At 47.4% G+C, this 16451-nt stretch overlaps 1 protein-coding gene across 1 annotated transcript; it reads left to right on the forward strand.

Annotated features, from left to right (window-relative positions):
• Window positions 1-232: 232 nt before the first annotated feature.
• Window positions 233-1168, forward strand: LOC119812937 (olfactory receptor 4D2-like). Its single transcript, XM_038327976.1, has one exon. The coding sequence runs from the start codon at window positions 233-235 to the stop codon at window positions 1166-1168; it is 936 nt and encodes a 311-aa protein (XP_038183904.1).
• Window positions 1169-16451: the final 15283 nt, after the last annotated feature.

Here is a 16451-nt window from a genome sequence, read left to right on the forward strand (position 1 = left end):
GGAAAATTGCATATTTTTCTGGACGGCTTTAAGATAATTCAGGAATGTATATTCCAGAACCTACTAGTCAATTTCCCAGAGACAAGGTAGGTGGTATCATACTCTTCACAGAAGATTTGCATCTTATGGACTTGAACAACTCAGTCTGAGTCCTGGCATACTGAAAGGGCAAAGAGCTACTTCATGTATTTGTATCTGTCAGCCATTCCATTTAAGCATACGCACAGACACCATGGACCCAGGGAACCTCACATGGGTGTCAGAGTTCATCTTCCTGGGGTTCTCAGAGAGCTGGGAGCTTCAGTTCTTCCTGTTTCTGGTGTTCTTGTTTGTCTACTGCACAACTGTGGTGGGAAACCTTCTCATCATAGTCACAGTGACCTCGGATGCCAGGCTCCACACACCTATGTACTTCCTGCTCCGCAATCTCGCTGTCTTAGACCTCTGCTTCTCCTCAGTCACTGCCCCCAAGATGCTGATGGACTTCCTCTCTGAAAAGAAGACCATCTCCTACCAAGGCTGCATGACCCAGCTCTTTTTCTTCCACTTCCTGGGTGGGGCCATGGTCTTCTTCCTCTCAGTGATGGCCTATGATCGCCTCGTGGCTATCTCCCGGCCCCTCCACTATGTCACCATCATGAACACCCAGCACTGTATGGTACTGGTGGTTACTGCATGGATTGTGGGCTTTGCCCATTCCATTGTCCAGCTCTCTCTGATGCTCCCACTGCCCTTCTGTGGTCCCAATGTGCTGGATAACTTCTATTGTGATGTCCCCCAAGTGCTGAGACTTGCCTGCACGGACACCTCCCTGCTGGAGCTCCTCATGATCTTCAACAGTGGTATGCTGGATGTCATCTGGTTCCTCCTCCTTCTCATCTCCTACTTGGTCATCCTGGTGATGCTGAGGTCCCACTCAGGAGAGGCGAGGAGGAAAGTGGCTTCCACCTGCACCACCCACGTCATTGTTGTGTCTATGATCTTCATTCCAAGCATTTACCTGTATGCCCGGCCCTTCACCTCCTTCCCCATGGACAAGGCTGTGTCTGTCAGTCACACGATCATGACTCCCATGCTCAACCCCATGATCTACACCCTCAGGAACCAGGAGATGCAGGCAGCATTGAAGAGGTTAGGGATGCACCTGCTGGTTTGTATAAAAGAGTAACTATTGGTAAGGTCCTTGCTTTGTGGCCTGTCCTTCTTGGAAGAGTACATCCTCTCTGTTCATAGCTTAGGTATGTTTATGCAGTCTCTCTTTGTAAAGGATCTGCTCTGAAATTTAGTAAATGCTATGGTTTAAGTCTGAACTGTTTCGGACCAGCTCAGCTGTGTGGATACGTGGACCCAAGCTGGTAACAGAGGTAACTGTTTTGGGAGGTTATAGAGCTTTTGAATCTAGGACCTAGCTGTGTGACATGTGTTATTGGTGTATACCTTGAAGACCATATAACAGCCCCACTTCTAGAGCTCTCTGATTCTGCTGCACCAATACAGTGTTATCAGCTACTTTGGGTCCCTGACACCTCACCGTCCTGCGAACATGGACCAAGCTTCCTCACCCACCACACCGTTCCCACAAGATTGGACTTTGTGGTCTGAAACTGTGAGCCTGTAGAAACCTCATCTCCTTTAAATTGCTTCAGTCCCAGGGACCCAACTTAGTTTTTGATGAAAAATAGAAGCGATCTCTCCGTGGTTAAAGTTTGTGACCAAGAATTCTAACACTCCCACAGTGACAAGAAATGTTTGCTTGTCCCAGATCAGCCCTAACTCTTTGTCCTTACTCTGATTGATGGACACCTCTCTTCTGTGTTGATGGCATCTCCCTAGAAGAGCATTTCTGTGTACCGCCCATCTTCTAAACAGTCCTTTTGCTCTGAGACCAGAGCATGGGGGCTGGGGATACACGATTTGCACTCCTAGTCCTTAATTAGGAGCTCTGATCTTTCACATCAAACTAGTGCTGTGGATGTGGATGGTCCCCGGCATGTCCCACCTCAACTCTCTTCACCAAACAACACTCTCAATAATGTCACAGAACCGTCAAGATCTAAGAGTGTACAAGAGGATACCATGAAGACATAGAACCAGGAAGCGTTGCTGCTATGATCACCGTTGGCATTTTTCTTCTGTCAGTTGAATCATGATCTGAAGTGGCCAGGAGTTCCTCTGTGATATAAAGGAGACACAAAGAGGATGGGGACACAGTGAGGGTGGCTGTGCACTATGCCTTGGTGGTGAAACCCGTAATAAGCAGGATTATGTCTGGTAAGAGTCTGGCTACTTGCTCTTGTCTCCCATCCATGCCTATTTCCAGAGGCAACAGTTTCTTGCAAATTGTGAACAGAATACCCATTAATTTGATCGATAATTTATTTTTTCTGTCATTCTCTTTTACAAATTTGCATTTGGGGCTTGATGCAGTATTTTGACCCATAGGATACAATGTGTACTATTTGATCCATAGGATACACTGTGTGCTATTTTGATCCATAGGATACACCATGTACTATTTTGACCCATAGGATACACTGGGTGCTATTTTGACCCATAGGATACACTGTGTACTATTTTGATCCATAGGATACGCTGTGACCCATAGGATACACTGTGTACTATTTTGATCCATAGGATACACTGGGTGCTATTTTGATCCATAGGATACACTGTGTACTATTTATATCCATGGGATATACTGTGTGCTATTTTGTTGATTCTTGCTTCATTGATCTCTTTCTAGCTCTTCTTCCTTCTCCCTCCCACTTCCTTCTTTGATGGTTCTCAAAGCCATCTTTACAGCGATCTAGAGCTAATTCTTTCCCAGTTCACTGTGTGCTTGGCTTCCCTTTGTCACACACCTATTCTCTCTTTCCTCCACATCAGTGTGGAAGGGTGTCAGGCTAAAGAGAAGAAACGGGCTATGGCTTACATTGCAAAGGAGGCTGCATCCCAGACAAGTCCAAATTGAGAGTTTTGTGGGTTTTGTTTTTGTTTTTAAGGATCTGTGGGCTATGAAGAAGGCTCAGTCTATTGAAGATCCAAGTTCAACACAGGGAAACAGCCAGGTGTGGTGACATACATCTGTGGGACCAGTGAAGGAGAGGCAGAGACAGGGGATCTCTGAGCCTTGCTGGCCGGCCAGGCTAACCAAAGTGGTAAGCTTCAAGTGTGATGAGAGAATTGTCCTAAAAAATAAAAATCAAATAATGTGGAGAGTAACTGAGGAAGATATAATGAACTCTGACCTCCATATACATTTGTGTTAGCATATATACCCATGTATATATGCACACACATGAACATGTATACACACACATGCCACAAAAGAAACAAAAAGGATTTAAAGGTCTTCTAGATGTAAAATATAGTCTATGGTGGGACTACGAAACCATAGGAATGATCCCACATCGCTCCCCCCTTTCTCCCTTCATCCCTCCGTGCTTGTGTAACCATCTTACCTATGACAAAAATGAGAGTCATTATTCCAAACTGTGACACTTGATTTTTACTTTCTGTAACTGCCTAATTGAGTCTATCAGGCTTCTAATGATAGCAGGATAATTTTATTGGGTGAGTGTTTTAGTTAGGGTTACTATTGCTTTGATGGAACCCCATGACCAAAAGCAACTTGGGGAAGAAAGGGTTTATTTGGCTTCCACTTCCACATCACTGAAGGAAGGAAGTCAGGACAGCAACGTAAGCAGGACAGGAACCTAGAGGCAGGTGCTGATGCAGAGGTCACGGAGGAAGGCTGCTTACTGGCTTGCTCCTCATGACTTGTTCAGCTTGCTTTCTTATGGAACCTAGGACCACCCACCTAGGAGTGGCCCCACTCACAATGGATTGGGCCTTCCCCCATCAATTTACTAATTTAAAAAAATGCCTCACAGGCTTGCCTGCAGGCCAATTATATGAAGACATTTTCTCTATTAAGCTTCCATTCTCTCAGATGACTATAGCTTGCGTCATGTTGAAATAAAAGTATCCAGCACAATGAGGTTGGGCCATGTACCCCACTGGCTGGGGAATGTTTAGGTCCTTGTAATATAAGTATCATGATATTGTCCCCCTTCAAGGGTTGTGGGTGAGGGTTATTCTGAGAGAGTGATGATGGAAGTGGGTTGGTATCTCCAATATTGTCTACCACAAAAGCAATAAGACTAGCATGGCTTAATTGGTATCATCCACTCCATCCATCATGAGCTACGCCCGGATGCACGTGTCTTGTATTCATTCATTGAACAAGTGTTTATTTTGAACATCTTCCATTTACTCATTGAGTTCTATTACACACACACACACACACACACACACACACACACACACACACACACACACACACACATTACTGTGAGTTCTTAGGGAAAGTTCCTGGAAGTTAAGAGAGACCATTCTACCCTTGGTCAGATGCCTGAAGAGCCAAGGTACTCCAAGCAGATACATGTAGTGGTATCCATGGCAAAACACCCAATAGGTACCCAGAGCAAGCGCTGAGGGAGTTAGGATGAAGAGATAAACGTAGGAGAGCCTCCCAGCACTGCTGCCATGAAAGCAATGAGAACATCTCTTAAATGGCACCATCCAATGACACTGCAGCTAGAGAGGAAGCCATTGGGGCAGTCGAAGATAATGACTCCTGCCCTGGAGGTGCTCGTGACCGATGCAGGGGCACAACAAAGACAGGGCAGGCTGTCCCTGGGCAGGTCATATGGGAGTCGTTTTCTCTGGATAATTCATCATCAACAATAAAACTACAAAAATGCTTTCTTATTATCACCACACCTTGGCAATCCTGAACAATGTCAGATAAGATACTCCCTGGCTAATGTATGTGTTCTCTCTCTCTCTCTCTCTCTCTCTCTCTCTCTCTCTCTCTCTCTCTCTCTCTGTGTGTGTGTGTGTGTGTGTATGTGTGTGTGTGTGTTTGTGTGTGTGCTGCTCATGTTTTGATTATGAATACACACCTCCCACACTCGGCTCAAGTGTTCAAGGCATGGTGGCACTATTTGGAAGATTCTAACAATGGGCCAGAGTGTGAATGTGTGTATGAGTGTGTATATGCGTGTTGAGTGTGTGTGTATGGTCTACTATATATGTGTCACACATGACACTAAGAGAACTGAGAAAATCAGAAGAGAATAAGAACTGGATGGTGAAAACCAGGAGCATTGTGGGAAGGGAGGATGAGCAGGGGAAGAGGGGCTTGGAGCCCCTGATGGACTTGGAGCCAGTCCAAATACAAAGCTGGGGATGACTGACTGCTGAGGTGAAGGTCGAGCAGGAGAACCTCCCAAGTCCAACTCCCAAGCCATAGGACTTAAGAAGGATCCCCCAGATCAGCCCTTCTGAGAACCAGGAGATGGAGCCCTGCCCTATGGCTCCAGCTGACAAAGAAGCTCTGCCAACCAAGAGATGGTGGCTTTGCTGGAGTGGGGTTGGGGCTGAACTCAGCCTGAAGGAAGTATATTATCATTTTCCCCTTTCTACCCTATTCTGCACCCACATAGGCAAGCAGATGCTGCAAAGACAGAGGAAGCAGAGCGAGAGAGCAGACCCCTCCCCACTCTCTACCCTGAGGCACCTGGACCACCATCCTGAGGTGTGATGCAAGGACTTGGGGCAAATGTGAAAGAGTGTCTTAAATACACAGCTCAGCACACACCAGATTAAAACCATCAATTGTTGCCATACACAAAAGCGATGGCAAGTGACAGGACTGGATTGAGATGTTGCTGAGGAAAAGGGTCACTCAGCAGGGTAGGGTCGTTGATGAGGCCTAGTTTGGTGAAAACAAAGCCTTTTCAGGTTTGTTCTTCAAAGAGCAGAGGTTACTTGCTAAGCAGGTCACATGGTATCTCTCCAACCCATAGCACAAGAACAGGTGTGATTTTCTTATCCTTCTTTCTCCTACGATCACAAAAGTAAATAAATACACACATCGAATACAAATAGAAAAAACCCAGTTCCTTATGGCCTATGCTGGGTCCCTGCTGAATGAATGCAGCCCGACCATTCTGCCATGTAACCAGGGTTCAGACTCAGTTTCCCTATGACTCCTCTTCACTCGAGCCCCTATTGAAACAGTGCTTCATTCAAAAGGTACCAAGAATACTAGTTTTTTTTTTTTTGAAAGTCTGGATTATTTGAGACCAGCTATAGTGTAAACTCAACCACAAATCTGGACACTGATGTCATGTGACAGTACTTGGACATTTAAAACAAACAATCCTCCAACCCACCAAGAATTAAGGCTTAGGCCTGATGGCGTAAGCCTTATCCCCCAAATCTGAGGCAGGAGGATTGCACATCCAAAGTCTGCCTGAACTGTAGAGTGAGTTCAAGGCTAGCCTAGACTTATCAAGTACCTACTTTGAAATAAAAATTTAAAAATTTAGTGGTAGAATGCTTGTCTGTCGAGTGCAAGGCCCTAGGTTCAGTTCCCTGGACCACAGAAAAATGACTTATTTGGATTTATTTCTATATTTAATTGAACATATTAAAGGGGATCTGAATCCCGCAGTATAATGTGACCCCTTCTATGGGTCGGGCCTCTACTCTAGTTTCCCCTGAGAGGGTATGATTTGACATGTAGCTGGGACTTTCAGCTTTCTGTTTGTCTCTGAAAGGGTGTGGGGTGATTTTATGTGCTAGGTTAGACACCACTCCATCCTCTCAGCATTCTGCCAGCTCAGCCTCTGCCTCAGTGCCTAGGTAGTGTGTTCCTGTACCACTCCCCCAGGACACTCTCCATCCCGAGGTCCCATCACAGAAGAGCTGGAGAGATGTCAGGTGGGGGGATGGGGGTCATTCTGGAAGGCGGCTGCACAGATGGCCTTCCCCCCTAGGCACTGCAGGCTCTGGGATGCCCAGCTGAGATTCAGAGCTGCCAACACTAAGCCGTAGCCTCCTCTCATGTTGAATCAAGGGCAAAGGGCTCTTTGTCCTTCACAGGAGCTAGCGTCTCACCAGAATTCAGTGTGCCTGGCTGCCTTGTGGGATGGATAGTGCCCATTGTTGGCTTGACTGGATGGGATCTGAGATCACGGAGGAGACCAGTAGTCCTCTCTTTCTCCCTCCTTCCCTCTCTCCCTCCCTTCCCCTCCCCCTCTGCTTCCCTATGGCAGAGGAATATGGCCAGCTATTTCATGTCTCATCCATCCTGCCTTCTTAGCCACCACGGGCTACGACTTCCTTAAACCATGAGCCATAAGAATAAGCCTTCTGACAAACACCTTCCCACAACGATGAGAAAAATAACGAGTGTACCGTGTGATCTCCTCTTGCTACAAGGTTTTCTTACCCATTGGTTGTGTGTGCCCTTGTGGCTTTTATCACTGGAAGCAGCAGCCCAGTACCTTTTAAGATTTGATGCTGTCACTCAGTGTGGTAGTGATGGTGGGGATTGTTTGAAGCCCTCGTGGGATGCCAGGCTTTGGTGGTGCACACCTTTAATCCCAGCACTTGGGAGGCAGAAGCAGGAGGATCTGAGTTTGAGGCCAGCCTGGTCTCAACAGCAAGTTCCAGGACAGTCAGGGCTGTTACACAGAGAACTCCTGTCTCAGAAAAAACAAAAAACAAAAAACAAACAAACAAACAAAAACCTTCATGGGAATTAGACCAAGGTGTTCCTGGAACTGATAAACTCAAGACCAGAAAAAAACTCAAGACCAGAGTTTACCACCTGGGGAGAACATCAGGCTGGATTGCCGTCCCTACATCCTCTCCTGATTAAACTGTTGCTTTACGTTCTGACTCTTTCAGGGGCCCCAGGCAAGTGCCTGAATTCCTAAAGCCCCAGGCAGTCACGATTTTAGGTATTTTGAGATGCTAAGATGCAAAAATGCATCACCGTGGGCCTTTTCTTATGAAGGAAATGTGTTGGCCGTGTGTGTGCACCTGCATGCACGTGTGTGCATATGTATTTGTGTGCATGTGTGTGCATATGTGTGTATGTGTGTGCATATGTGTGTATGTGTGCATATGTGTGTATGTGTGTGCATATGTGTGTATGTGGGTGCATATGTGTGTATGTGGGTGCATATGTGTGTATGTGTGTGCATATGTGTGTATGTGGGTGCAATATGTATGGAGGCTAGAGGTCAACCCTGGATATTTTGCCTTAGACACTGTCAATCTTGCTTTAAATTTTTATGAATCATGAATCTCTGTATGTTTGTGCGTGTGGGCACAGTACCTATGGAGGCCAGTAGAGGGCTTAAGCTTCCTGGACTTGGAGATGGTTGTGAATTGTCTGACGAGGATGCTAGGGCTTCCCCGCCTTGTTTTTTGAGACAAACTCTCTTACTGGGCCCTGGGGCTTGCTGATCAGGCTAGGTTCCCTGGCTACCATACCCTAGGGATAGTACAGGCTCTGCCTCTTCCTGCTTAAAAAAACAAAACAAAACAAAACAAAACAATGCATATGTAGTCAGGCTTGGTGGCACACACCTTTAACCCCACTACTTGGGAGACAGAGGTAGGTGGATCTCTGTGAGTTTAAGGCCAGTTTGGTCTACAGAGTGAGTTCTGGGATAGCCAGGGCTTTGTAGAGAGACCCTATTTCCAAAAAAAAAAAGTGAGTGCCTGCACATATGTATGTGCATCAGTGGTGTCTTGGGACTCATGGTGGTCAGAAGAGGGCATCGAATTCCTTGGGATTGGAATTACAAGTGGCCGTGAGCCGCTCATTGTGGGTGTGGGTACAGATGCTCTTAACTGAGATGCCACTTGTCCAGCCCTCGATGCCTTGTTTCTTATGCGTATCCTAGGGATCAAACTTGGATCCTCATGTTTGAGCAGCAAGCATTTTACCAACTGAGTTTTCCTAGCCCTATGCTGGTTCTCTATTAAATACATGTGAGCCCAGGGGTGATGTGGCATTCACCCCTGTATGCTGTGAGTATATTTTATCACCATTGGTTAATAAAGAAGCTGCTCTGGTCTATGGCAGGGCAGAATAGAACTAGACGGGAAACTAAGGCAGGGAGAAAGAAGGCAAAGTCAGAGACCTGCCATGTAGCTGCCGAAGGAGAAGGATGGCATAATCTTACTGGTAGGCCACAGCCTCATGGTGATACACAGATTAATAGAAATGGATGAATTTAAGATGTAAGTGCTAGCTAGGAATACTCCTAAGCTATTGACCAAACAGTGTTGTAGTTAGTATGGTTTCTGTGTGATTATTGGGTCTGGGTGTCTGGGAGACAAATGAGGAGTCTCTGTTTACACAGGAGTGTTAAAGAAGGCTGCAGGCTTCCCTCCCATGTTCCCACGGACCCCTGTTCCAGGCCCTTCTATCCCCACCAGCTGAGCAGTGAGTCCACAGGATCCTGATCCAGGAGGCAGTGCAGGGCCAGCTCCAGGCCAGCTGCAGAGTTAGTTCTGAGACTTTCTGCCTCTTTCTGACTTGACTAGCAGTTCAGAGAGGTCGAGTTCCTGCTCAAAGCCACACAGGCGGTGCAGGGATATAGTGGAGAGGGGGTCATAGTGTTGGACTTCCAAGCCAGCCCTCCAGAGCTCTAAGTTGCATTTTCAGGACTTGCTAAGTAAAGGCAGGGAACTCAGAACCGCCTCTTTCAGGAGTACACGGTACACACACACACACACATACACACACACACACACACACACATTCCTCACCTCTAGCACAGAGCAGAGCTACCACGGTTTAAGCAAGCCCCCTTTCCATGCACATCTTAGTGTTTTGTTTAGGATAAACAATCCTCTTTCCAAAGATTCCCTAGGGTCAAGAGTGGGTCTGCCAAGTTCAGAGCCTTGCTGTGTTTCTTGTCTTACCGGGACAGTTGAAGCAGAGGCGATAAAGAGATTTAATCAGGGCTGTGGCCAGCAGTTCCACCGTGGCGGGTAGACGGTTCTTATGAAAGTGGTTGCAGAAGCCTGAGGTTTCAGACTGCCCAGGGAGGATGGGAGGGAAGGGTCTCCAGAGCTGTGGCATAAGGGACCTGAGAAGGAAGCTGTCCTCGTGGTGTAGGGCCTGGATGTTGGTTGGCAAGGCTTGCTCTGCTACAGCATCCATTGACCCACAACTAGTCTGGTCCAGGGAGAATAACGACCCTTACCAAAGGTACTGGGTCCTGAAACGTACAGGCACAAATCCATCTCCTGACCCAACAGCCATGGTAGGCACGGTCACAGCAATCACATGAGTTCTATAAATCCTATTCAGGCTTGCCAGGCATGCTTATGAATGAGGCGGCTGTGAGCAGCAGCCTTTTCTGTGTGTGGCTCTCACAGACCTACAGGGAACAGGAGGGGCAGAATCAACTCATTAGAACATTAGGAAGCTAGGAAAGGAGCTGTGAGATTAAGGACTGGAAGGCCTGAGCCTGCTGAGTCACGGCTGGTGGTGCGAAGGACAAGGATTCCCTGTGGATAGAAGGGACCTGGGCACTCAGTGAGAGACAGCCAAGCTGAGGACAAGAGCCCTCACAGTTTCTGACTCCTGTCTGGAAGAGGGTAGAATCTGCCATGAAGCTGAAAGCCAGTGTATTTAGAAAGCAGAGGAATAGCATGTTAACCTTCAAGCGGGGCAGGAGTCAGATTGTGTGACTCTCCTCCCCTGTGTGCCTCTTTGTGTAGGAGCTGCTGAGGGGTCAGAAGGAGACAACAGGAGAGATCAGATGCTGATGTCAGTTACTGGAACCAGCTCCTTCAAGGCCTCATATTCTCACAGCTTGAGATTTGGGGGGGGGGTGCAGGGAGTACAGCAAGCAGCTGAGGGGCTGGCTGGTCAGAGCCCCACTTCCCGAGCACTCCAAGAAGCCTTGTAATCTGTGACCCAAATGTAGTGCCCTTTTCCTCCGCATCCTTCTTCTCTATCTTCTTCTTCACTTTTCCCCTCAGTGCTGGGCTTGGAACACGGCCTTGAGTCTCATCCCTGCCCTAAGTGTGGTCCTCTGGATAGGTCCTGAGTGGGGCGGCCTCAACTTTTTGTTTTGACCATTTTCCTTTCAGAGAAAGAAGAGCTTGCCCTTGAGACTCCCCAGCCTGTGTCCCTGGCAGGCCTGGGAGGAAACCTACTCAGGCTCAGAAGCAGGCTCCAGGCTCCACTTGCTGAGGGAAGAGCTCACACCAGCCTCAGAGAGAGTCAAGCTTCCCAAACACCTGACCCTGCAGGGTATCCCTACTGGTATCCTCAGCATGTAGCCGCACACTTAGGGGGCTGTCTACCTTCTCTTTACTTTACGACTCAGATCCTGCCCTCCACCCCGGATCTGTGACCTAACTGGACCCGAGAACAAAAAGGATTTGAGATGTTCCAGCTAGATCAGGGAGGGTATGTGTATTTCTTCCCAGGGTGGATTTATGGGGTTAAGGGAGAACGCTGCTCCCTTCTGAGACTTGGCCCAGCCCTATGCTGGGTGCTGAATATTCACCAGAAAGATCGTGTGTGGGGTCTCCTCTCCCACCCATCTAGAATATGTAAAGTTTAACATGTGCCATGAGAAACATCATTGTGTGGCGCCCCATAGATCAAAGAGGGACATCTGAGGTGTATTTGAGGGCAAGCAGGAAATGGCCATTGGAAGGTTCCCTGGAGGAAATTGGAGTAAAATGAGTAATTGTGTCTAAAGGTAGCACATAGGACCCAGAGGTGTGTGTGGGGGAGGGAGGGTGTATCCGCTAAGGGCGGATGTGGTGGATGCTGGGGAGGAATGGTGGTGGAGGCTTCAGAGACGCTGCGGGTCTGAGGAGATGTGGGGGCATCTGGGGTTCCTGCTGCTCCAGAGACGAGGTACACAGACTCCTCCGGAGGTACACAGACTCCTCCGAGCGGCTCTTCCCCTAGGACTATGCACTTGTAGGACAACCTGTGAACGGCCCCTTCCCCTCCCCAGGTGCTTAAAGACCAGGGACCCCCAAATACATGTAGCTATAGCGGTGTGTTGTCACTAATGAAGAAGCAGAGCAAGCTGGTGACCCCTGAACAGGAAGTAGGAGGCTCTCCGAACTTGCACAGGGTGAGCACATGGGTGGCGACTCCCGATCACTCTGCAATTCACTCTCTAGTTCCTCCCTAAATACAGTTTGTGTCGCACCGTGTGGTAAGTAATTGCTGCAAACACGGCGCAACTCTAATAAACCCTGTGAGCTTCGAGTTAGTGGGTTTTTTTTTTTTTTATTGCTCATGAGTACTATGGGTAATTTAGAAAATTCCCAGTTATACAATGGCTGTCTCAGCTGCAGGCATTTATTTCAAGAGTAAGGACTAAGCTGTGTACCCTTGCATTTAAACATCTCATTTGTTTGGGGACGTAGCTCAGCTGAAAGAGGGCTTGCCCAGCATGCGTAAGGCCCTGGGCTCATTCTCTGGTGCCACAGAAACTGGATATGGTGGTGTATGTCTGTGACTGCAGCTCTGAGCGAGAATAGCTAGGGGAAGCTGAAGTTCAATGTCATCTGTGCCTACAGAGCAAGTTCAAGGCTAGCTTGGGATGCATGAAAACCCACCTCAAACAAGACAAAAAATAGTTGCTATCAATGATGATAGCACTGCACTCAAAGTTAAAGAGATGGAATTTGATTTTCTTTTAATTCTGCTGTTCTATATGAAGACTAGCATTTTAATTAATATTTAAGTTTAAAACAGTGTGTGAAAAGTGTATCTTTGGGGTGGTTTTGAGATAAGGTTTCTCTGTGCAGCCTTGGCTGTCCTGGAACTTGCTCTGTAGACTGGGTTGGTCTCAGACTCACAGAGATCCACCTGCCTCTGCCTCTGGAGTACTGGGATTAAAGGTGTGTGCCACCATCACCCAGTTGAAAACTGTATTTTTTTTTAAAGATTTATTTTTATTAATTTTAATTTCATATATCCATATGTCTATATATGCATACATAGACATATACATGCACAGGTCTCTGTGTGGGTGTGTGTATGAGCACAGGTGCAGGAATCCAGAAGAAGGCATTGAATCTGGAGCTGGAGTTATAGGCAGTTCTGAGCTGTCAACTGTGGGTGCTGGGAACTGAACTCAGGTCCCCTGGAAGAGCAGTGCAAACTCATAACCACTGAACCATTTCTCCAGCTCTGCAAACGGTATCATTAAGTATATTTTACTTTACATGTGAAATATTTTACTATTTATAGACTCAAGATTGAGCCACTTCTTCTCTTGTGTTTGTTGCTAAGATATTCCTGTGAAGCTCGGAGGGTCTTGAACTCCATCAGCCTCCCTCCCGTGTGCTGGATGACAGGTGTGTGCACCACACCTGTCATAACTGCTGACTTTAAAGAGCAGATTGAGAAAATGCAATGATATATTAAATACTAAAACTGCTATTATAAGCCAGGAGTGGTGGCACATGCCTGTAATATCATGATTTGAGAGGTGGAGGCAGGAGGATGAATTTCAAGCCATCCTGGGCTTCATGAGATTCTGTCCCAAACACCAAAACAAAAAAAAAAAACTAGGTGTATGTTTATATCTCCTCTTAATTTAAGACACATTAACCTAATTAAAATGCATTAATCCATTGTATTATACAATTAGCATGTATGTATGAGTGTATGCATGTGTTTGTTTATTTCCACACACAGTTTCATGCATTTTAGCCTGACCTCAAAACTCTGTGACGCTGAGGCTGATGAACTCCAGATACTCCTGCCTCCACCTTCTAAGTGCTGAGATTACAGGTATGTGCCACCACAAATCCAGCTAGTGTGTATGTGTGTGTGTATACATGTGCATATTTATTTATGTATGTGTATGTATTTGTATATGTGTGTATATTTATTTGTGTGTATACATGTGCATATTTATGTGTGTGTATGTGTGCATATGTATGTATGCATGTGTGTATATGTGTATATATGCATGTGTATATATGTGTATATGTGTTTGTGTATGTGTGTGGGGGTATACACATATATATTTTACTGGCATGATTATGTACACAAAGATCAATGAAAGAAAACGTCCATACATTTCAAGCCATTATTGTTCCATTTAATGCGTATCACTCAAATTATTTTAATGTATAGAGGAGAATACTGAAGAAGGTCCTAGTGTCTGATAGACTTGATGACCACTGAACAAAACTTAGCAATAAGGAAAATAAGGTCTCATGGGAAAAAGCCCCATGAGAAAAGGCCCATGGGGAAAGGCATGGGGACCCATGACCCTTGCCTACACTCTTTGTCTGGTTCCTTCCCTCTTTCGGTCCCTTATGATTATATGCCTCCTGGAGGGAGCAACGTAAAAGTGGAGGCTCTGAAAGTGGTCAAAGGGTGGGCAGGGGTTATAAATAGAAGATTAGCATGGTTGGGGCCTATGGACAGGGTCCCATAGGAGGGCAGCTGAATGTAAGATGAAGGAAGGACTTAGCTTCAGGGTTTAGGGAAACCACATGACAGGCCATGCTTGTCCTTCAGTCTCCTGCATGAACTTTTACCGATACAGACCCAAGGACCAGCCTTAGCAATGCCTCCAGAACTTGTCTTCCATGATCAAGCTTGCAGGGTCCCTTGTTGTTGGGACCATTTGGAGTCCAGGCCTCCAGCTGCTCTTCCCTGCTAGAGATCTTTACTTTCCTTCTGATTTGAGTTACTGAAAGCTGTGTCAAAGTTGTTTACCAGCTCTGCTTCATGAGCACGTGTTGCCTTGGCCTTGAGGATCAGAGGATAAGGTTTTCTTTCACCTGTTGGCCCACTTGACTGTTGGGTATATAAGCCTCCGTGGTGCTATTGAATGAAGGGCTTCTTACCAGTGACTAGAGGTCCATGTCTCTGTCTCTGTGTGTGTCTTTGTGTGTTTCAACCTCCAGCCCCTTGCCCGAAGCTCGCGTACTATATGGTAGCACATAGAGCGTAGACAGGCATTGTGTGCCGCACCTTGTGGGATCCCTGCTGATCAATTACCTCATCATTATACTGAGCAGTCAATAAGCCCAAATGTTTAAGCTATTTAAATATCACAAATGTAGCAGGTGGGGCTGGGTCTAGAGCTCAGGGCTCTGTCTCTAGCTTATCCCCAAGGCCCCTGCAACCCATGGCTATGGCCACTCTCGCCTAACTGTCTGCTGCTGAAGCACCAGTGGCTCCCGTGGGGGAGAGCAGACCGCTGTCACAACCTGGAACACTCAGTTCCAGTCTGGCGCATCTTGAAGGGAGGGATGTTTGGCTGTGTTTAAAGCCTCTTGGGATCACTGTTCTGGGCTCACATGTTTGGAAACAGGTCTATCAGGGTGTCATCAGGGGACCTGGTGGACTTCTGTCCTTCCCTGCAACTTTTTATCCCTTAGCACACAGGCTGGGGCCTCTGTTGAAGATGGAAGTTAAGATAGGGGAGGCCCTGTCAACTGGAGCTTGTGAAAGGAGTTGCCAAAGTACCTGTTTCAGGAGCAACTGTTGAGGCGGGTTGGCTGTGGAGGGGGCACTGCTGGGGGAGGAGGGGTAGGGAAGACATTGTGCAGGTTGAGGTGGGGCAGGGGCTGAGGAGCCTGGGAAGAATCTCCTGAGGTCTAGATGGTACAGGGTCTGCACTGACGAAGGAGTGGATGTGGCCTCCTGAAGGGGCCAGGATATGGGCGCGGGGGCAGTGGCTTTGGAGCCTAGTTCAGAGATGAACCCTAGCTTTCCAGGCGCATGGGGATGGAGTCACCAGGCTCCTCGAGCGAAGGGCCTGTCAGGAGGAAAAGCGTGGAGGAATGAAGGAACAGGGGCCGAAGAACTGAGTTGAATTCTCCACTGAGGACGAGGGAATGGGAGTCCACCCAAGATCTCCCTGCCAGTGAAAAGCCAGACTGAGACCCAGGTCAGTCTGGCCTGGTGCAGCAGGCTCTTTTTGTCAAGCCCTTAGTAGCACATGGTAAACCCATCATGGCTGTGCATCGAGGAGAGACCAGGGCTCTCCCAAACCCACAGTGGGCCTTGAGCTCTGTGCAGCGTGAGTTTTACCTGTGACACCACACTGTGACTCCAGGTGTCCCCTGAGATATTTCTCTGGCACCTTGGAGAGAGCTGAGAGCCCTAGAGAGGTAAGGGATGAGAGAGAGAGCTGAATCATTGACCGCTCATTCAGTCTATAAACATGTAACGAATACCTACTGAACGAAGCCTTGTGCTGAGAATGGGGGAGACAACAGCAAGTCCAGATCCCGTTGCTGCCTTGGTGGCAGGAGAAAGGAGCCTTTCCAAACATCCACTTATTTTAGGGATGTGAATGAGGTCTGGGAATGAGGAGCGACTTCCCCAGGCCACAGTTAACGATGGGGCCAAGCCTTGTCAGCACGTTGGTCATCCATTGTTCACTGGGTGCCATCTCTAACCCCAGCACTGCTTTGGATTGTGGGAGAAATGCATCCGTGGACCCAAAGGTTGAGATGGGTATGGAACAAAGGAGGTGTGGGGAACTAAGAGGGGCGGTGTCCCCATCCTGAGGAGGAGTGAAGTAAAATGAAGACTGTCAATCACACAGCTCCCTTGAAAG

The sequence above is a fragment of the Arvicola amphibius genome, chromosome 4 (genome assembly GCF_903992535.2).
Source record: "Arvicola amphibius chromosome 4, mArvAmp1.2, whole genome shotgun sequence".
Taxonomy (NCBI): domain Eukaryota; kingdom Metazoa; phylum Chordata; class Mammalia; order Rodentia; family Cricetidae; genus Arvicola; species Arvicola amphibius.